The sequence below is a fragment of the Nylanderia fulva genome, unplaced genomic scaffold, assembly GCF_048542155.1.
Source record: "Nylanderia fulva isolate GAGA-0341 unplaced genomic scaffold, ASM4854215v1 Scaffold3, whole genome shotgun sequence".
In the NCBI taxonomy this organism is placed as follows: Eukaryota; Metazoa; Arthropoda; class Insecta; order Hymenoptera; family Formicidae; genus Nylanderia; species Nylanderia fulva.
Genome location: NW_028190368.1, coordinates 7,989,391 through 8,011,512, shown reverse-complemented (window position 1 = coordinate 8,011,512; position 22,122 = coordinate 7,989,391). Strand labels below are relative to the sequence as shown.

The 22,122-nt window shown below is 35.5% G+C and overlaps 4 protein-coding genes across 15 annotated transcripts in view; 1 reads left to right on the top strand and 3 right to left on the bottom strand.

Annotated features, from left to right (window-relative positions):
• Positions 1-289: 289 nt before the first annotated feature.
• Positions 290-5,376, bottom strand: LOC114941757 (synaptic vesicle 2-related protein). The gene is made up of 10 exons (XM_085484393.1): positions 5,340-5,376; positions 4,982-5,143; positions 4,576-4,738; positions 4,102-4,223; positions 2,616-2,854; positions 2,148-2,311; positions 1,799-2,040; positions 706-865; positions 467-582; positions 290-401 (listed from the first exon to the last, which is right to left on the bottom strand). Exons 1-10 carry the CDS (start codon positions 5,374-5,376, stop codon positions 343-345), a joined length of 1,464 nt encoding a protein of 487 aa, XP_085340519.1. The 3' UTR covers positions 290-342.
• Positions 5,377-5,806: 430 nt separating this feature from the next.
• Positions 5,807-10,092, bottom strand: Prx2 (Peroxiredoxin 2). Its single transcript, XM_029316965.2, has 4 exons — positions 9,956-10,092; positions 7,104-7,251; positions 6,345-6,653; positions 5,807-6,145 (listed from the first exon to the last, which is right to left on the bottom strand). Exons 2-4 carry the CDS (start codon positions 7,229-7,231, stop codon positions 6,001-6,003), a joined length of 582 nt encoding a protein of 193 aa, XP_029172798.1. The 5' UTR covers positions 7,232-7,251; positions 9,956-10,092; the 3' UTR covers positions 5,807-6,000.
• A 185-nt stretch (positions 10,093-10,277) lies between these two features.
• On the top strand, positions 10,278-11,983 carry LOC114941820 (putative peptidyl-tRNA hydrolase PTRHD1). 3 transcript variants are annotated; one of them, XM_029316968.2, is made up of 4 exons: positions 10,278-10,393; positions 10,477-10,552; positions 11,237-11,426; positions 11,598-11,983. In XM_029316968.2, the coding sequence occupies exons 3-4, from the start codon at positions 11,238-11,240 to the stop codon at positions 11,769-11,771; spliced, it is 363 nt and encodes a 120-aa protein (XP_029172801.1). In that variant the 5' UTR covers positions 10,278-10,393; positions 10,477-10,552; position 11,237; the 3' UTR covers positions 11,772-11,983. The 3 variants fall into 3 exon arrangements, with proteins under 3 accessions (XP_029172801.1, XP_029172799.1, XP_029172800.1); XM_029316966.2 differs by having other exon boundaries at positions 11,223-11,426; XM_029316967.2 differs by having other exon boundaries at positions 10,453-10,552; positions 11,223-11,426.
• LOC114941831 (uncharacterized) overlaps positions 10,801-22,122 on the bottom strand; it is a 144,969-nt gene continuing 133,647 nt past the window's right edge. For 5 of the 10 annotated variants that reach the window (XM_085484332.1, XM_085484329.1, XM_085484334.1 and 2 more), the window contains 7 exons: positions 21,123-21,149; positions 20,826-20,879; positions 19,904-19,930; positions 18,162-18,197; positions 16,723-16,857; positions 15,057-15,319; positions 13,785-13,850 (listed from right to left, as the gene is read on the bottom strand). In XM_085484332.1, the coding sequence (XP_085340458.1) occupies positions 15,191-15,319; positions 16,723-16,857; positions 18,162-18,197; positions 19,904-19,930; positions 20,826-20,879; positions 21,123-21,149 (408 nt within the window). In that variant the 3' untranslated portion in view covers positions 13,785-13,850; positions 15,057-15,190. Of the gene's footprint in view, positions 13,851-15,056; positions 15,320-16,722; positions 16,858-18,161; positions 18,198-19,825; positions 19,931-20,825; positions 20,880-21,121; positions 21,150-22,122 lie in introns of those variants that run through there. The other 5 variants (XM_085484330.1, XM_085484333.1, XM_085484331.1 and 2 more) reach the window with 5 other exon arrangements.

The following is a 22,122-nucleotide window of genomic DNA, read 5'->3' as shown; positions in this document are numbered from 1 at the left end:
GGGAAGACGCGTCCGTTCGGCCCTTATTTATAAGCGTCGCGGAATGACGCTACCGATCATAAAGCTCGTCATGCTACTTTCGCCATTACGATATTTTTCGATGCTGGAAAAAACCAGCAACCGCAGGAGTATAGATCTTAGAAATCGCGTCTTTATTATGAAATGAAAAAAAATTGTAAATATATATATATACGTAGTATATAAACGGAATATTAAATTGATGTTTTAAATTTGACAAATCTTTTTTGAAAAAGAAATGCAAGCTTAAAATAAAATTTTATTCGTGAAAAATACAATTGCGTGGAAAATAAATCATCATGTATACGTAGCCGGAAGTTTGACTTATTCCTTCATCGGTAACGTGGTTAAATCTGGCACTGGCAGCATTACAATAGCCGCACCTGCCAGATGTTTGATATTTAATTGATGATTAATCAAACAAATAATATAGTAATTTCTTTCGTACCCATTAAGATAACAGACGCAACGATTATACTTATCAGGCAAGTCGTCCTTAGGAAAAGTTGCGTTGCGAAAAGCATCAAATGTGGAAGCACTCTTGTCAAGCCCATTGCCGTGCCTCTGAAAAAACCAACGTCTAAAATTATACGAGTTTGTACGTCGCGTTTGCAGATACTGATTTACGAAAATGCGTCTGATGATCTAAGATTAGCCAATTGTATATTGATCATTCTTTTTTTCTACCTCAAAGCAGTGGGATAATTCTCCAGCAGCAAAACGCACGTCGTCGTGCGTCCGATAGCGTAAGCGGCCAAGAAAATCGACGACAGAATTACACGAATTGTGTGGTACAGCCGAAAAATAAGTATGAGCGAGACTACACCACCCACCAGTCCCGAAGATACTATAAACATATCCAGAAAAAGATTCTTTCAATATATTATAAATTAAAATTATATATCTTTTAATACGCTCACTCCAAAATAGCGATACACTTAAAATTTGGAAAAATCACCAAATTTCAAATGACGATAACTTTGTAAATAATAAAGATAGAAAGGTTTCTAGAAAATGAAAGTAAAGCTTGGAATCTCTACTTTAAGAATCTATTTATTTCAATGTGGCGAGATAAATTTATTAAAAATGGCGGATGATAAAACGAAAATATGTAAAATTGAAAAATAATGATCCGAGTTTTCCAAGGCACATGGCATGAATCAAATGTCAAAACACAATGAGATAAACAGTATATGATAGTACAGAATCTCCCCTTTACAATGCTTTTTTGTTCATCTCAATATGATGACTTTTCGCAGAGTTATTCGTATTTAAAGTAAAATGCTGCTTTTTTATTCAAATGCGAATATCTCGGCGAAAAATCATCGTATCGAAATGAATAAAAAAGCATTTTAAAGGAGAGATTCTGTACTATCATATACTTTTTATCTCATTAAGTTTTGACATTTGCTTCTTGCCATGTACCTTGGCAAACTCGGATCATTATTTGTCAATTTTGCATGTTTTCGTTTTATCATCCGCCATTTTTAATAAATTTATCTCGTCACATTGAAATAAATAGATTCTTAAAGTAGAGATTCCAAGCTTTATTTTTATTTTTTAAAAACCTTTCTATCTTTATTATTTACAAAGTTATCGTCATTTGAAATTTGGTGATTTTTCCAAATTTTAAGTGCGTATCGCTTTATTTGGAGTGAGTGAATTAATATATAATTAGATAATAAAATTATTAATATATATATAATTTATATAATAATATATTTTTTTTAATAATTGCATAGAACAAAGAGAGAGAGAGAGAAAGTTCTTAAGAGCTTACTTAAATACAGTTTCCTTCCAACGGCGCCGATTCCGATAATGAGCAACATTTCTCCCAGCACGTAGCCCAGCGATACCAGCAACAGCAGGCCGAAACGAGTCTCGTTCACCTCGTCGCAGCTTCGCAAAAAATCTAATGGCAGGTTCTGGACATGGACTTTACACGTATCGTTTCCACTCACGACATGGTCTCTTTCCGTTTCCTGAAGCACGTGCGTATTCCACAGAGCGAGCCAAGCGAATCTTAAACATCGTCTCCTCGTGATTCTCTTCGCAATCGTGCGAGAACAGTGGTCGGAGTGATACCGAGAGATGCGAGAAGGCTTACGGAGAAAAGCTTCCTTTATTACCCGGGAAAATGTAGGAGACACGCTAATATCCCGCACAGTGTCACGCACTTATACGGAGTCTTATGGATTCTGTGAATGCGTTCCCAAGTTTTCCTAAAGTACTTTGAAATACTGTCTTCTTCGGTATCGTCGTCTGGACGTACGCAGTCTTCTAAGTCCCTGATCTAAATTAAAAATACAGAAAATGTTTATTCTTTTTTAAATTAAATACAAATATTGTTTTTTCATGACTATGATTAATTAATTTCGGATCATCAAGTTTTACCTTGCATTTAATTGCTATCCATGCGCTCTTTTCATTTCTTTTTTCACGCGAAGGGAAATATATTTTTTTTCAAACATACTTTCTCGAATCGATTCGATATTTTCTATCACGGATCTTCCAGAACTTATGGATAGCGGACCAAGATTTGAACGGGCAAGGAAAGAACAAGATTCTCGAGACGGAGTCGTATTGGAACGCCGTACCGGGTAGGTATCGGCGTGTTTCGAATTATTGATGGCGTACATCTGTCGGAGTACCGCGAATGCTTGTCTCGTTCGTCTACGGTACAACAAATGTCGAGGACTCGGCGGAAGGAGACCAGAGGCGCAAGCGATCACCAGGCTCGGCGTGCCGAAGAGAGCGGCGAGGACTCGCCAGGAACTCGTTCGAAATTGCCTGTCTAGCATGCGTAGAACGGACGGTATCAAGGACCAGGAGACGCCTTCTCGAATTGTTCATCAAACAAACATAAATATCATATCAATTTTTCATAAATATCATATTAATAATTTTGTAAAAAAATTTTAAATTTATTAAATTAAATCTATTTATTTTAATAAAATAAAAGTCAACTTAGGTTCCTCTAGAAAATATTAGGAGAAAATATTAGCAGTGTAGTTATTTGAAGCGCGATAAATTTTATTTCATATTCAAATCAAACTACAAAATGGACGTTTTGAACCCTTCTTTGGTACCTCTTCAGCGCAATATATAAAGACAAATATAAATAGCCATAACAGTATGATAAATTAGTCAAAAATTAAAAGTAAATACAAATATTAGTTAAGACATTGAAATTTAATCCAGGATTTAAATAAATTTAAACTGGGGACAAAACGGAAATAAATATAAATAAACATAAATCCCTTACATAAAAAAGGTCTGTTAAGTCGATTCTCGAATGTATCGAAATGCACTCGCATGTATCGATTGAAATCGACTCAACGTCAAAAATAAAAATTGTGCTATTTAGATATAGAAATATATAAATTTAATTAAAAAATTAAAAACATATACGCATATGATATAATTAATTGAGATAATTAAGTAATCAAGCTGGTATTTAATTATTAATAAAGATGCACTCAAACTCGTCCAAAGTTAAAATGATTGATCCTTAATTATTTTAATTATTCAATTAATTCATTATGACGTCGAGTGTCACACATACGCACACATATAATTAAAATAATCAAATAATCTGCCTGGTGTTTAATTTTTAAAATAAAAATGTACTCCAACACGCATGCACTCCAACATAGATAAAGATAAATTCATTAGATTTATTAAGATTATTATTTTTAAGATTATATATTTTTTAAATAGACTTCTAAATTTTCATAAAATAAAATAAGAGCAATTTCTAATCATGTTCACAAACTAATTAATTTTATTTTATTTTTTGCAAGCACGAAAAATGCATTTAAAAAATCTGACATTTTATGAAGTTTTAATTAAAAAATTAGAAATGTAATTTTGGTATAAAGAATTAAAAATGCTTATTAAGACAAAATAATGAATTTTACATTACAATCAAATCGACGAATATTATTTAATATAAAATATTATTAATGATAAAATTATTAATAAAATAATATTAATATATTATATTAAAATAATATTATTTTTAATTATATTTAAAATTATATTTAAAAATATTTTTTCTTGCAAAATCACACATTCGCTTACCTAAAGCTGATAGGTAGCCGACTATCCAGAACATGTCGATTATTGCTAAGCAAGTTCCTCTCTTTCTCGTCGGTAGGCATTCGATCAGGTACACTCTGAGGACGATATTGTTACCAGCCACTCTGTGAATAATCAGTTGTATACGTCAGATGATGACGCATTACTATCCATACATGAATTGAATGAATACGCAGTTTCAATGTCATGTGACAATATATAAACGCATATGTATTATGTATCTTTGCCTAAAAAAACTGTCTTTGTTTTTTCAAATATAATTGTAAAAAAAGAAGTAATATATTTTTTTTATTAAAATATTTAAGAATTATTTCTTGTAATGAAAATGATAAATATATAAAATCAGTTATATATAATAATAAAGGATGCAATTTTAAAAAATATCCTATGAAACGTATAACAATTTTATTGTGATTATATTCGGCTTTATTCGCGATACAAAAGAAAGATATTTACCCCAGTCCTAACATAAATATTGATAAATATATTAAAAAATTAGTTTGCGCAAAGGCCAGGGCAATCGAGGCGCAAAACACGATGCCCATCGTAATCGGGATCGATTTTTTACGACCGATAGTGTCCGATATAGATCCAAACAGGAAAGCACCTACTGCCATCCCTACGCAATATAAATACACAATAAATTAAATATGTAATAACACGTAACAAACTAATATACGCTTCAATGTAAATTTATGAATATATTTGTGAAATAAATTCTGCGTGAGATATCATCTATTACAATATATTTTATAAATATTTTCTTCCTCAATTTGTATATGCGCATAAAAATATTTTAATCGGATAATTTAATTGATATTTCAATGTTCGGTAACACAGATATATTTTTTGTTAGAAATACCAAAACTGGAAGTAGCAACAAGCAAGGCGACCTGATCTCTATTAAGCTTTAGATCACACTCTATTAGCGGTGCCACGATGGGTATAGTCAGGGAAGTATTTGCTTCTGCGAATGATAGCAAGCCGCATAATGTAACGACAAAGTAATGCCAAATACCCCATCCTGCATTAAATTTATTAAATTTAAAATGGATAATTGTATTTATAGATATTCATATACTTGCATAAATTAAAAAACTTTGCTTCTGAAATTAATATATTATATATATTATGTATCGATGTAACGTGCGACGTGTTTTTATATGATAAATATTTTCTACCTAGAGAAGAATGCAATTTTGTCAAATTTCAATTCTTACCTGTTTCAGTTATTATAGTTTCGCAATTGTCATTCATATCACATGGAAGAATAATAACGACTTTATCACAAACTAGCAGATAATTTTCAGGAAAATAGATTATTAAATAAATATTGAAAACAAAAGTAATTTGTTTGAAAATCTGCTCGAGAACCGTTGACAAAAATCTTTAAACTAGAATATTATATGTAAAGATAAAAAAAAAGAAATATATACTGATAATTACAACTGCTAAAACACATTGAATATAAGATGACATTTCTGACGATTGAATTTCGCGTAGATTGATATCATTTTGATCGTTCGATATTAAAATTTCTGCTAAGCTTATTGTCAAGTGTTTTCTAATCGCATCAACATTCATTATAACGGTTGATTTATATCGCTAAATACGTGCAGTTTTATATATGTATAATGCTTTAATTTAAACGTTATATGGAATGGTTAAATATTTTTTGAAACATGTGTAGAAAATAAACCCATTTATTAAATTAAAATACATGTTTTAATGTATATTTTGATAATTGTACTTAATTGTTAAGTAAAAATGGAAGTGTGGACGCGTCAAATTTGCCAAATTACGCGTGGAGAGTATAAAACGCACACACATAAATATATTTAATAGGATGTATGAAGAAACATTTTATTGTCTATTGATATTTTATTGATCCTTGAAGTATTCCTTTGATCCAATGACGTCGGGCTTCATGGCTTTCTTGCCGGGTTTCCAGCCAGCAGGGCACACTTCGCCGTGTGTGTCGGTGTATTGGAACGCTTGAACCAAGCGTAGAGTTTCGTCCACGGACCTGCAATTAATAAAGGCGATAAGATTACTGGCTGAGAATAAAGTTTGCATTCAATGTTATCAAAAGTCACACGATCATTAAATAAATTAGTACATTCATTTTTGTCAACGAATTAAATAAAAATGCCAAACTTGCTTGAATTCTCACAAAGTGAGCTTCTGTAGATTCATTGATATTAATAATCATGCGAGAGCTTTACCTTCCGACAGGCAAATCGTTGACAGTGATTTGACGCAAAATCTGCTTGCTATCGATGATGAAAAGACCGCGGAAGGGAATTCCCGAATCCTCGTCGAGTACACCGTAATCGCGGGCAATCTTGCTGCTCTTGTCTGCCAACAGAGGAATATTCATCTCGCCGAGACCACCCTGTTTGCGAGGTGTATTCACCCATGCGAGATGGCTAAACTGAGAATCGGTGGATGCAGCTATCACTGCACAATTGATGTCGCTGAACTCTTTCACGCGATCGGAGAAAGCAATGATCTCGGTTGGGCATACAAAAGTGCTACAATCAAACGATTATATCAATTTTAATCGATCTGATCTCTATAACTTTCTGGCTATTTCATATTTATACGGAATTTTTAAGAAAAATTAGGCGTTATGTGCTTTTAAGATTTTATGTCTTAAAATTCAAATATATACATCATATTTCTTTATTAAAAATTTTTGTATCAACTAATTAGAAAAAATATATAATATAATAATGTTTTAAATGTTTATAATGCTGTAATAGCTATAATAGAATAAAGTTTTAAAACATACATCTGTTTTTATAAACGTAATCTTATAAAATGCACGATGTACAGATATCTCTGTTTTAAATCTCTTCTGTTAAGAGTTAAACATATTTGGTTTATATATTACATTAAGCACAATACAATAGAACTTTTTATATAGCAGTCGAGAATTATGTAATCCTCTTATATCTACGAAAGTAATTTGTAATACTTACAAGTCTAACGGGTAGAAGAAGAGCACAACATATTTGCCTTTGTAGTCGGAGAGATTAATTTCCTTGAATTGTCCGTTTACAACAGCGGTACCAGAGAAAGCAGGAGCTGGTTTTTGAATCTGAGGCATGGCTGCTGTTTTTTGATTTGCTATAATTACAAATATACAAATATACAATAAATAAATTTAACAATTTTCTTACAAATTTTACAATATATTTTTTCCAAAAAATCACTAATTGTGAATTTTTCTGCGCACATGTTTTCACGTGATAATATAAATGCGATGTTATCGCGAAGCTAATACACACAAAATTTGCATATGAATAACATCTTTGTGGTCTGTTTCTGCGAAACGATCTTGAACGTGGAATATTTGCAATTTTTCTGTAAGATTAATTTTTCTACGAAAAACTAACGGAAATATATCATGTATTTCGTGTCAATAGAAAACATATAACAATCAGTTAATTTCATAATCGGCAATATTAAATCAATACTTAGCATTGAGTAGATTTGCACACGCTAAACACTTGACCAAGAATGCTAAACTAAACATTTATTCAGCGATAACTTATGTAAAAGTCCTTGTGTGTTCGCTGTTATCTTATTTAAATGGTAAGCCAATAAATATGAAATATTAATCGCGACATAAAATGGAATGGAGCATGAATAATTTGAGCGAAAAAAATTTAGTGACGCATATAGAAATGTCAGAGAGAACTGTATGTTTATATTTGGAATGAGAAGAGTTATCAAATTTATAATTAATAAAGATAATATGAATTTTAATAAAAAATTATATATATATATATATATATATATATATATATATATTTCAAAGTGAACTGTAAGGGAATTATGAACATTTTATTTTAACATCTTTAATATCTCGTGTATGGATTTATTTGAAATCAGCGATATAGTTTTAGCAAATTTACTGCGCCAATTTTTTAATTAAAATTTGTATCCTATTTTTATCAAAAATTATCATAAATATCGAAAATTAATAGAACTTAATGTGTAAATTTCAAGAATATTTAAATAACGCGTTTTATATTAAAAATAAATTATTTTCTCTCGCAGGAAAAGATCTCTCGGCGAAATGAGTAAAAAGAAGCAAGGGGATCAGTTAAACTGGAGCAAGGACCAGGTGAAATTTCAGATTGTGCAACGGTCAAAAGAACTATAAAAGGCGAAAGGTGTTCTATTTCGAAAAGATTTCTTGGTAAAAGGAGAGAGAGCTAGATACAAAGGAATCTCATATAAGGACAAGCTTCGTCTGTACTGAAAAGTCGTACAAAAGTAGTATCACAAACGACCTCGCGTCTAAGTGAAGCAGTTTCCTTTGTTACAGACTCTATTTCAAGTTCGTAATAGCCGCACTTATATTAGTGTAAAAGAAGTGATCTTGTATTTTTTCTTTTTCACTTAAAAACAATAATAACGTTTAACTGTTATTAATATTTTTAAGAATATACAACAAATATCGTATTTAATACAAAACCACAGATTATCGCTTTTCAAATTTGGTTTGTATTATCTTGTCTTGTTTTGTATTTATGTTATGTCCTTCGGTATGTGTTAAGATTCGTGTTCAGATTTCGATTCAAACGACAATAAAGGAATATTTTCAATATTTATGAAACACAACATGGCTAATTTACTCGTAATTATTGCTCGATAATTCGTATAACATTAACTCAGAATTTACTGCGCATAAATGTATACGTAATGTGTGTAAGTGTAAATGATAATCTTCGCGCGCTAAATGAGTCAATATCCCATTGCATTAATTCGCGCAATGACAGTGGAACGCGGAACTTCGTCTCTAAATAATTTGATATCATTTCCGGATAAAATGTGTGTATCTTATACCTTTTTTCTATAATTATTTCATGTAAATATAAAAATATTTAATAGAAAAAAAGAATTTTATACATTAATATAATATATTAATAAATTTTCAGAAGAGATCTTGCATAAATAGCATATTATTTTATTGTTTTTTATAATCCAATTATTACATATGTAAAAAATCCAATTATTACATATATGCATAAAAAATATGAGTTGAGATTTTTTATATATGTAATAATTAGATTTTTTTATATATGTAATAATTAGATCTTTTCTTAAGGTTTTTTTACATACGTAATAATTTGATCTTCTGTTAAGATTTTTTTTACATATATAATAATTTGGATTATAAAAAAAAATAAAATGTATTATAATGCTATAATTATATTTCTCTTCAGTTTTCGTTTCCAATATTTTATGTAAAATGTGTGGTACAAATATGCATAATTTATTCACATTTTTTCTGATGTTATTTCAACTTCGCTACAGAAAAGAATGAAAAAATTCTGCGTTATTTCTGTGAGGACGTAATCGCATGACGATCCCTTGATTCTTGATTAGTATAAACCGCACGATTTGAGGTTCGTTACATTCACCGACATAATAACGCGACTCGTCGGAAGTTCTCGAATTCTCTCTGTTTCTCCTTCTCGCTCACTCTTCCGAGTTGACCTTCATTCTTGTGAAATAGAGCAAAGGGAGTCGCAAAATTGCGCTGTTCGCGCGAATTGGCAAAACTTGCAAATTATATAATTTATTTTTACGACTCCTTCGTGCGTTGCCACGTAATAATTGGACGTCAGGACGTCATCCGACAAAGTTCGCGTCCCCTCGGTTTCAGAAATCGTCGCGGCGACGATAAAAAAAAAACTGTATAAAGAAAGGGATTTTCCCGGCGCGTCATTTGTTAATGCAAACGCAATTGATTTCGATCGTGAATTGTTGGAAAGACAAAAAATAGTTCGAAGGAACGAATAGGGCGAATAAGAATTACCTTGATTAGTTTCCTCGCTGAAAATCCTGGCCCACAATGGACGAGAGACGCAACAACGACGGGGAAGAAATGGGAACTAACCGGCGTCCAGTTTTATTTCGTGGCTAGATTCTCTTTTGATATCGACCGCTACATGTATAATAGAAGACGAAGTACAAAGTCCGACAGGCGTCGAGGTCGTCGCGACATCTGGCGGCTGTCATTTGACGCTCAGCTGATCGCTAGAGAATTTTGACAGTTACTGTTTCACGCATTGGAAACGTGAGGACGATAAATTTTCTAGCTTCGGAGGAACTGGGGAATGAATTTTTTAAAGGGTGGCCAACCTGATGTTTATCTGCCGGCTGGATGAAAATGTTGTGATGGATCTGCGTGGATAATTCGAAACACCTTTATCTCGCATTTAATCAAGTATACTGGATTGTATACACAGATCAGGTTAGATTGTAATTTATTTATTCTGGAATTTATCAAGTTTCGTAATTGTAAATTTGTAGAATTGTTATATTTGTCTGTTTTAGAAAGTTAACCTCTCGACAAATGGTTGTGACTATATTCAGATAGTCGTTATTTGAAATTATCATTAAACGAGACAAGGTAAGCTTGTCTGACAATTATATATTATATATACATGAACAAATGTTTCATGTTAAAATTTGTGTCCTTTTTTCACGTTCCTATTTATAACAATTGTCTCATCCATATATATGCATCACGCATACCACATATAATTATTACTTTTCGCATAAAAAATAATAAAAAATAAATTGGCATAAACGAATTATAATAAATTATAATATTTTTTGATGCGGGTCTTGGGGAATTGGGAATGAATAAAGACGTCGTTTCTCGTAAACCATAATGTATCTTATATGCTAATTATTTCTGCGTTATTTATCTTTAATAATAACAACAATTTGTATAAATAATACATCTTGCGTATGCCGCAACATCGAAGGACCGCTTATAGCGGACGCGTTTCTATGCGTGATTTGCAAGGGGCAAGAATAATACAATTTTTGATATACATAAATAATACGCGGAAGTATCCGTATTTGTGTGTACGTGTCTGTGTGTGCGGTATATCCTTATCTGTACGAATAATAATATACTTTTTGGCACTTACTAATTAATCGAAACCTGTTACGGACCATCTTAAGCATTAGACAAACGATCCTAGAAAAAAATCCTCCTTTCTCCTCGCTCGTATTTCCACAAAGTCCGTGTTTTACCTCAAAAAAAAACATTGATGTGAAACGATCCTTAGGCAATCTTTCTCAGAATGTCAGAGGTGATAGTTCAATACGTGGTGCTGCGGGGAGATCTGTCAAGGAAGCTTAGGTGGCCATTGGGTGCCGTGATTGCCCAGGCGTGTCACGCGTGTACTGCTGTTACACATCTCTTTTACAATGACGTCCACACGCAGGCCTATCTCGCCGATTTAGACTCTATGCATAAAGTCGTTCTCGATGTAAGTATGACACGATTCGGGAACACTGCGAGCTCCGTTCAAACATGTCATATAATGCATGCGAAGAGAATTGTTCTAAACTTCATATCTATCAGCACTTAGTCGTAAGACATGAGATTCGCTTAAATGTATCGAAATATAAATCGCTTAAAAAAAACGATGATAAAATAGGCCGCCGATGAAGCCGATCTGAAGACGCTGAGTTCGGAATTGAAGGCAGCCGACATTCAGCACAAGCTGTGGATAGAACAGCCTGAAAACACCGCGACGTGTTTGGTAACGAAGCCCTATCCCAAGAACAAGGTGCAATCGTATTTTGCGAAATATAAACTGTTGAAATTATAATGATAGCGAAGTGATAAATAATAAATATCGCTGCGATGAGGAATGTCCCAGATTACTTTTTATATATTACATTAAGTCAAAATTAAAGAAAGGGCTCCAGCAGAGCCATTTCTGAAAATACTATCTGTCATTTGTATCTAAAGAAATAAAGTCTAGAAGACAGATTTTTTTTACAAAATATCCAAGATTATTGGATTACTATATAAGTATAATTGAAGACATTGTTAATGAAAAAAACCTGCCGACTCTGAGAAATTTAACTGACGGTACACGCAGCGCTCGCTAAATATACATTTCTTCAGAAGAAAACGCGAATATGACGTTTGTATTTCACGCTGTTTGAACGGAAGATCAATGTGCCGGAGATAAGTCGGCTCTCTGCACACGTCTGTCGAACGTAGCGTCTGACTGTCGATATTGCAACGGACTACACCTCGGCCCTGCCACTTTTATCTTTTTCGTTTTTTTTTCTTCTTCCTTTTTCTTTTTTATGAGCGACATCGTTTTGACGTACGGAAAATATTTGCGTGTCAGGGGAATGGACTTACAAACGCTCGAAAGAGAGAAAAAGGAGAGAGATAAAAGGGAAGAACGGAGCTCGACGCGGCGTCCTGGTATTTCTGACATCGAGAAAGATATGCACTCACCGATTTATTTTGCGATACCTCGCAAGTATCGCCAAAGCGTATATGCAGTCGTTACTTTACTTTTCTTTTCTTGCGTTACACAACTAGCGTAGTACGTAGTACGAGAGTCTATATAATAATCTAGACAGGATTTAACGCGGGGATGGCGCGCCGCTAATCAACTATAGTCGTATCAAAAAGTGTCTCTCGCTTCGCGAGTCTACGGTTCTGTCTACGGCGAAGATCGTTTTTCTTTTTCACAGGTACGGATTAGCGTACGTCTTTTTGCTCAGGATTAGCCAAGAGGCGACTTGATGACGGGAGAATCGCGAGAATATTGCGAAATTGCGAAAGAATTTTACAAATTTTTTTTACAAAATTTTCTCAAAAGTATCCACATATAAAATACATATTTCCAAATGTCAAACGAGACGATAACGCACTGAAAAAAAAAATTGTTAACTTGAACTAAAAATATTTAAATTAAATCTAACATAGATAGTAAATCTAAGAAAACGTACATTCGACTTAAATACTAATATATGTTCAATTAACAATATAGTAATTTAGTTGAAAGGTTTTAGTCAAGTTGGTGAGTTTTTTTTTTCAGTGCAGATACAAGGAAAATTCTCGTACGAAATATATTTGCGAGGAAGAAAATTTTCGAAACTTTCTTCACTTCAGGTCGCGACTATAGGAGCTAACTCTTCGGCACAATTTTTTTTCTCCTTCCTCGTCTGCATCATATCGAATCGCTCGTTCGACAAATCCGCGGTGAATGTCCTTCGGTCGCAGAATTCATTTCGCATGGAAACATCGAGTACTCGATACAAGCGAATGCGTTTCCTCCCGAACCATCGCACCATCACGCTCGACCACGAAACGTCCTTTCGCGCACTTCACTTTAATTTTCCGGGATTACTTTGTCCGCTCTTACTCCAATATATCTCTCCGCAACCAGGGTTGGAAATTTTCCCTTTTTCTTCTCTTTCACGCGGGCGAGCTGCGTACTTGCGGATCCGGAAGTATCGATCGCGCGGATCGATCGCCGTATACTTTTTTTTTGTGTGTGACGTTTCTAGGTAAACCGTATATATGAACCGACGACGATGGTTGTCGGGATACGTAGATTCGCAGCAAGCTCTAATTATGTACACGCACTGCGGACGCTAGACACTGTAAGTACACATATTTACAACACTCGATGGCAAGATGATTATTTTGGTATATATATATATATATATATATATATATATAATATATATATATATTTCATTTTTTTTTCGCGTAACGCGGTCGTCGTAATCAGACGGAGGCGGGATCAGGAGGATGTACAGTAGTCCTTATGAAAAAATGCGCTATTGTCCTTGCAACATCACTGCCGCTCGTCGTTCATCTCCTCCTCTTCCAGCTCCTCTTCTTCCAGCCATTGGCGTAGGATGTTATTCCTTGGCTGCAAAGCAAAACATAAAGATAGGGTTTGATTGACAGTTTTGTAAATTTAGGTCGTATATTTTCGCAAGCAAATCTGCTGGAATCATCTCGATGCGTCCAATCGATATACGCAAGACACGCAGAAGCTGCATTAGATTTCGCGTGAAATCTTATCGAGAATTTTTAGTTAGCTTTAGGGATAAATCGGTACACGAAAGGAAAAAACGAGCGAGCGGGGAATGAATGATAGATAAGCGATAAATTTGAAAAATTATATTTTCATGCTTGCGTGATATTCTCGTCTAATTTCTTTTTCATTGAAAACTTGTTTAATCTCTTCTATCATAATTTCGTATTATAAAAAGATATCTATACATGGAAAAAATTAGTTACCATGGCTAAATATTAATTGTCCTTATATTGTAACTTGAAATTTAGTTATCATGCATTTTTAGCTATATGGCAACTAATATTTTTAGCTATACAATTTAACGGAGAATTCTGCAGCTAAAAAATATTAGTTATTATAGTTAACAAATTTATTTAGCATGATATAAATTTCATAGAGACAGCTACAATTTAGCTATAGTAGCTAATTCTTTTTTCCGTGATAGAAAATAAAAATTTACATGCTACGAATAATTATACATGCACTTGTATACTATACAATTTTCTAAGAGAGATGTAAAATATTTTTTATTCTAAAGGTAAGTGCAGGACTTTATAAGTGCATCAATATAGCAAATAGAAAATCGCGAACGCGATTGATATTGATATACACGTAAAGAAACAGATCTACGCAAGAAATTCTGGCAATTTTATCCGATAAAGTTTGCTACAGGAAAAAAATTAACCATCATAACTTTTAACTGTCCTATATTACACATGAAGTTTAGTTAGCAGGCCTAAACTTTAGCTAATATTTTTAACTATAAAATTCTTTGTTAAACTATAGCTAAAAAAATATTAGTTGCTATAGTTGAAATTTAGACATGATAAATTTCAAGTTGTAATATAGAGACAGCTAAAACTGAATTAATTTTTTTCATGACATTAAATACGTATAATGCAATATATTATTTTGTATCAGAGATTGCAGCCAATATAGGTATGATGCGTCAGAAATTCGTGCGGCGAATGCAAGCGAGACTCTATATATATTCACGAGATCGAGCTGTCATGACACATATGCGTGCGTTAGTATTACTACGGGATTCGCAATTACCGGGGACCACGTTAGTTTGGGAGGACGGGGTGAGACGAGTGATGAGGGTGGCGGTGGTGGTGGTGGTGGTGGTGATGGTGTTGGTGTTGGTGCTGGTTGTCGGTAGTGATTAGGGCAGCGCACAAAAACGAGCATTATTGCTCGGCTAGATTCCCGTTCGGGTCCGTATTATAGTCCTCGTACTCGTCCTCCGGTTCCTCGTAATCCGTCTCCGCGGGTTCAGGACCCTCGATCGCCGGCGTGGATGTGCTCGTAATATCCTGCTAAGCACACACAAGAGAGAATCCAAGCGTACCCCGTTTTTTCCCCTTTCATCCCTCTCGCACGATATAACGCGTGTTTAGTTATTGGATTATTAGTTTCTAGATAGACGCGGATTTCGTTAGTATCCCAATTTCACCAAATTTCACATAGAAGGTCCATTAATGATTATTATTAGCACATTCGATTTTTATATATTAGGAATCTCGTAAAATATATATAACATTGGCGATTATTCTAAATGGAACTCTATCTGTTGTGTGAAAACAATTTTGTTAATTTGATCAAATTATTTATTTTACACAGAAAGAATTTTTTTCTTAGAGTTTATCCTGAAAATTTTGTTAATCGTGAGACAATATTGGAAGAATTTTATAAGGGTTTCTCTATGATTAAATATCTACCACACTAAGATATAAAATATGTTTGATTAATTTTACTATGCACATATAATATTGTACATAATATTTTTTATTGTGGTAAATATTTAATCAAAGAAAATAATCTTAGCTATTAAGGCTCTTTAATTAAAACAAAACAAATCTAAACACGGCTTATAGACCCAAGCGCAAGGTGTAGGAGCGCAACAAAAATAACACAAAACCTTGTACTATATAAACAAGTTTATTCAGTATAAAGCTTTCGGTCCTTTCTTTGGACCATCTTCAGTATAATAGAAACGTACAGTGACAGTTTCTTTGTCATAGCTTGTACGTTTCTATTATACCGAAGATGGTCCAAAGAAAGGACCGAAACGTTTATTCTGAATAAACTTGTTTATAGTACAAAGTATTGTGTTATTTTTGTTGCGCTCCTACACCTTGCGCTTGGCCCTATAAGCCGTGTTTAGATTTGTTGTTTTAATCAAAGAAACTCTTACAAAATTCTTCCAGTATCAACATATTGTCCCACGATTGTTAGGATAAATTCTAAGAGAATACTCTTTTTGCTTATAACTATCATTGAAAAAAAGAAACTTGTGGATCAGTAGAAAAGCTTTTTTTTTATACACTTTTGGTTACTTTCTATCGCAATGTAATTCGGAAGAATTACTTTATGATTAAATTTCTACCACAATAATATTAGGTTTACTATGCACATACAATATTGTACATAATATTTTTTTTATTGTGGTAAATATTTAAGCAGAGAAACTTACAAAATTCTTCCAATATCAACATATATCGTTCCACGATTTTCAGAATAAACTCTAAGAGAAAATTCTCTCTGCTTACAACTATATCGTTGAAAGAAAGAAGATGATTGTGGATGAGTAGAAAAGCTTGTTTTTATACATCTTTTGTTAATTAACTTGTATCGCAGCATAATTCTGAACGTTACATAGATTCCTTGAAATCTGTTTAGCCCGCAAAGCCCGAAAATGAGAGACAAAATTATCGGTTACCTGCGGTGGTCTCCAGCCGCAACCCGGTAAAGGAAGCCCGTCTGGTCCCAGCGGACACGGCGCGTCCAATCCTGGCACACCCTGGTCCCCCTTGTTGCCCTTGTCGCCCTTCCTGCCGCGTTTACCCGGCGGCCCCTGCGCGCACACGCGAAATGCATCATCTCTCTGACAGCGCGAAACGCCCGATGCAAATTCGCGACGTGCAAATAAGGCCAGGCACATAATATTGTTGGATTATGCAATTATACTAGTACTGCTGGTGAGAGATCGGTGCACAATACCTCGACGAGTACGAAGTGCGGAGGAGAGCGTGTCGCCCTTTCAATTAATTGGACTTTAAATTGTTCATTAGGCAAGAGAGAGAGAGGGCTTTTACAAATCCATTCTCGAGGATGCTCGCTCTGTATACGATCTCCGAATTATCTCTTTTGTCATAGACGGACAATTTCGAAGACGATCTCGCGGAGAAATTATATTATATTTAACGACGCGCTCTCGTTTGGCGCTTCGTTTACTCGAGCATCTAATGGTTCCTCTAATTAATATTAATTCGCGCCTCTCGTCATAATGCGCTTTCGCGGAACGGTGGTGGCAGCATATACATGTATACAAATTCGCGCAAAGTGTGTTAGCCTCGCGAAGGGACCGCGTGGAGCTTGGTAAGGGTAGAGACGCGTGTATTATATAACGCGTGCGAGGACGTTCTCCCCGTGTTTGCCACAACGAGAGAGAGCTTCCTTCGTTATATCTCCGTGTGACCTTGTACTGCGTGATCTCGCAGTCTCCTCGTCGTAAACGACGACGACGACGACGACAGCGGTGTCCCCGACGTGCTTGTAGCAATGGTCGTGAATAAAAGATGGGGCGCGAGGATGCGAAAGGGTTGCCTTGATTCGATCGTCCCGAAAATTTATGCGCGTAAAATATATATACTCTTGCGTCGATTCCTCGCGTTTCAGGCCTAGAAATTTTAAAAAATTCAATAGCGCAACGAAATTTCCCGGAGTTAATGATGGTAATTAATTTCGTCTCTCTGCGCGGATCGTTAGTCCGATCTCCCGGTGATTTTAGCCCGTAGCGAAGATAAACCAATCGACTAATGCCTCGCGAGAGAGCTTCCTCGGCTAACTCGCCAGGACGTGCGTATGATTATATATCCGTTAGGAAGCGAGCCGTACATATCCGACTACGCGTTTGCTCTCTCTCTCCCTTACGGTCTGTCGGTTATCGTTGGGCAAACAATCCCCCGTAAAGCATACGAGACGATCTAATCACGCCCGATCGCTTTCGCATCCTCGCGGGAGAAGAGCGGCAGTGTATATATATACATATACATATATATATATATATATATATATATATGTATACAACGTGGATCGGCTCTCCGATACTGATGGAGAGCGTTGGAGAGAAATACGTCGAATTAAGTCAATACTCACAGATTCGCCTTTGGCACCTTTCTCTCCCTTCGGTCCCTGGAATTGGTGAACACGGTCACAAAAGGAATTTTCAAGTCGTTTTGGCCGCGTAATTAATTTTTCTTTTTTTTTTATACCACGGTCGTTCCAGAAAATCTTTCCAATGGAAGGAGGCTCGAAGGTGCCTCGCGTGTGACTACGACGATTTCGCGTGTATACCGATTCAACGTCGACTATCGAGGGAAAGGGAATGGCTATCGATTCACGGGCCGAAACCGCGGTGGGTATTTCGAGTAGATCACTTGGTTATTGCTCTTGCCTCCGACGAGAGATACGAGAGACGTTAATAAAGCGAGAATATGGAAGGTCGATAAATAGCAGCGATGCGAGAGACTGAGATTAATAATTCTCCGTTTTTTTTTAATAATAATAGCAATCTATTCTGAGATATTGTGTTAGTTGCAAAATTCAATTTAATTATTTCATAAGCATTACGTTCAAATTTTTTGTAAAAGGAGGATATTAATGAAATATTAATATAGCTTTCTCGAGTTTTTCTTCAAACACACTAATCCTGTTTGCAATCTGTATTAAAATATTCGCGGAAACTGTAATATTAATGTCATGAGAGAACAGGTATGCATGCTTTTTAGATTTTTCTGTTTTTAAAGGGAGAAAAAAAAAAGAACAAGCGTTGTATAAAAGCTTTAAATAAGACGGAAATATCGCGCTACGACCCGCGAAATATAGTTATATGTTCAGACGTGTGAAAGGGATTATCCTCCTTCAAGTACCCTCCCATGCATTCGAGGGTATATACGAATGAGTGAGTGAGTGAAAGTGCGAGAGAGATAGTCGTTTTATATGCTCTCACATCGGCATTGAGCGGTCACACGAGCACTGCTCGAGCATCCTTCCGGACACTCCAGAGAGAAGCACGAGGGAGTTGCGCGTTTCTCCCTCCGTTATAATTCGGCCGTAAATTTTGATCGGGCGATCAAGCCCTCTCTAAGCTCAATTATACATATACATATATATCGAAGGAGTTGCGCAAAAACCTTTTATGTCTACCTTAAATCTGTCAACGACTACTCGCACATCTGATATTATTTTCCCGCGCAAAAATATTGTGACAAGTAAATGACGTTCTTTACAAACGATACTTCACGATACATTGAAAAAGTTTGTTAACTAAACCTTTCAGCTAAATATTATTTTAGTAATTAAACATAAAAAAATTATTTAAACTAAATATAACATTAAATTTAACAAAACGTATATTTGAGTTTAATACTAGTATGTGTTTGATTAATAGATAGTAATTTAATTGAAAAATTTGGTCGAGTTAACACATTTTTTTAGTGTACAGAAAGGTATATAAAATATGTATAAAAATTAATAATGTAAAAATCTGAAAAAAAAAAAAAAATGCGCGTCTCTAGATATATACATACGAAGGCCTCTTGCACGACACGAAAGAAAATTACGAAAAGCAAGAAAAAAAAATGTGCGAAAGAATGGACTTCGAACGAAAGAGGGAGAAAGGCGCAAGACGCTGGGGCTCCGTTCTCTTCGAAATTGGACGGAGGGAGTGAAAGGGAGGATTCTCTTTTCGATTATATTATTTTTTTTTCTTTTTTCGAGACAGTCCCCGGGGTAGATCAGGCGGAATGTGTCGTCGTTACCCCGGGTCCTGGTCAGACCGTGTCAGATTGTGTCGCAGTCGCGCCAGAGGACGAGCGATAATCGAAAGCCAACTGTACCTCCGCACCGGGAATCCCGTCGGTACCCTGGGGACAAACACAGATCGACTCGTTAGCGTGTGTCTCTCTCTCTCTCTAGAGATGTAATCGAGTCAGCGGGCTGACTTGACGCGTTCCTCAGACACGACTCGATTTCGATTCCCAAGTACGACCTCGGGAATCACCGAGCGATGGAAGATACAGATTGAAAGATCACGATCGACGGATTGCGGTATTGAAATTCAATTGAATCGCGGAAAGACGAAAAACGATCCGCAAATTCGCGTTTACGCGTGTGATACTTTTATCCGGGAGTCGAAATTTTATTATTTCGAAGAGTCGACTCTAGACGAAACAAAAAATCTTATACTAATAATTAATAATTTCCCATATTTTAATAACGTTTCTATATTAAAAAAAAATGTACAGAGCGCCTTATCCGGCAGCCGAAGTTTTGTTACTGAAAAATCGACTTTAGACGAAACAAAAAAATTCTATATTAATAATTAATAATTTCCCATATTTTCATGTTTTACGCTTTAATTGCTTATAAATTCTCGACTCTTATTGAAGAACTAACATTTAATTTTCGATATTATGTGGAATTTTTGTATGACAGTATAATAAATTTTATTTGACAAAACAACTCTAATAATTGCTCGATAAGTTGGCCTTTTTATCTATCACTAGTTGTATTTACAATCTACGAGCGAAAATTGATTTTTCATAATGTTACTATATTAAAAAAAAAAAAAAAATTATGGAGCGCCTTACGGGATCCGTTAAAGCAGAAAACTTTTGATGAAGAGCAAGATTTTCTCGGGGGAAATAAACCTCGAGCGTGCTCGATAAACATGAACGATATGGCACACAGGTGATATCACGCGTTAGACGAATCGAATTCGACGGCGGAAATAAATACTTGATGAGGCGTAGAACTTACAGGCAATCCCGGATCTCCTCTTTCGCCCTTCGTTCCTGGCTCGCCCTGCGCACCCTGAAAGTACGAAGAAACTTGACGTGCGCTTGACACTTAGACTCGCTCTCGTACGCCGGAAAAGTAGTGGAAGAGAACACACACGCGCGATCTAATTTCTCTAAACTCGATCTAATTTCGATGTCCGATCGTTATCGGCGAACGAGAGAGAGAGAACAGGGAGACACGCGAAAATAGAGAGCGCGTCCGAATAAAAGGAGTAATCTATAGTGAAAACGGGGTCACATCCCGTGGATCGCTCACCTTCATGCCGTCTAATCCTGGTGGTCCCTGAAAGGTAGAGGAAACCTCGTCAGATACACGGCGAAGCCCATCGATAATATCGAGCGTGTAATATTGTCGACAGCGATTTTAAAACTATATCTCGTAGAGAGAGAGAGAAAGGAAGGAGAGTGGGAGGCATCTTTATTATTTAGAGACGCTCTTTTAAATCATCGCCCTCGAGTGCTTCAGGATCCTCGTTAATACTCGTCGCGCGTCGATCGATCGGGAAACGCGGAAAAATGCCGGTTTGGAAACCGTGGAAGAATATTTGCACAACGCGCCACGTTGACTGTTTCGTTATATAAATACAACCCTCTCTCCGTGTCGATCGGCGTTATATACCAACTCGCAACTCTCTTCCCCCGGTGAAGTTTCGAGAACTCTCGGATTTTCCAAATTAAGTTATACTCGCGCTTGATGTGCCGGTACAGATATTGGCCGGAGGGAAGGAGATATTCGATCGATTTTCATTGTAATGAAATTGCCCTCTATATATTGGAGGATTTCCCCGTGTGCTCTCTTTCTCTTCTCCGCGTTACGACGACTATATCCGTGGCTCTGTAAATATTTGAAGTGTAATTTTGAGTAAATTTCTATATCATTTCTAAATAGAGAGAGAATGTTTCTTTTTTTTTTTTTTTTTTTTCGAGCTGCTTAAAAACGATGTGCAAACATTCTTCTTCTTCTTCTGCTTCTTCTTCTTTCCGCGGAATAAAACTTAGCCGGTGCCCCGTAATGAATTAGATTTCTTTCAGCTTCGCGTTCAACGCTCGTTCGGGCATTTCAACTCCGAAACTCATCTTCGACCCGTCGTCGCGAGATTATCTTCACCCCTTTCCCGCCCCCCTTCTCGTATTATCAAAATTAATCCCCGAGACCGAGGAATACTGACAATCGAGGGCGGACACGGCTTCGTGGAAGGTATAGAGCAGGAGCTTGAGCAGAGTTCAGAGAGAAAAAAAAATCTAGCGCACTTCGT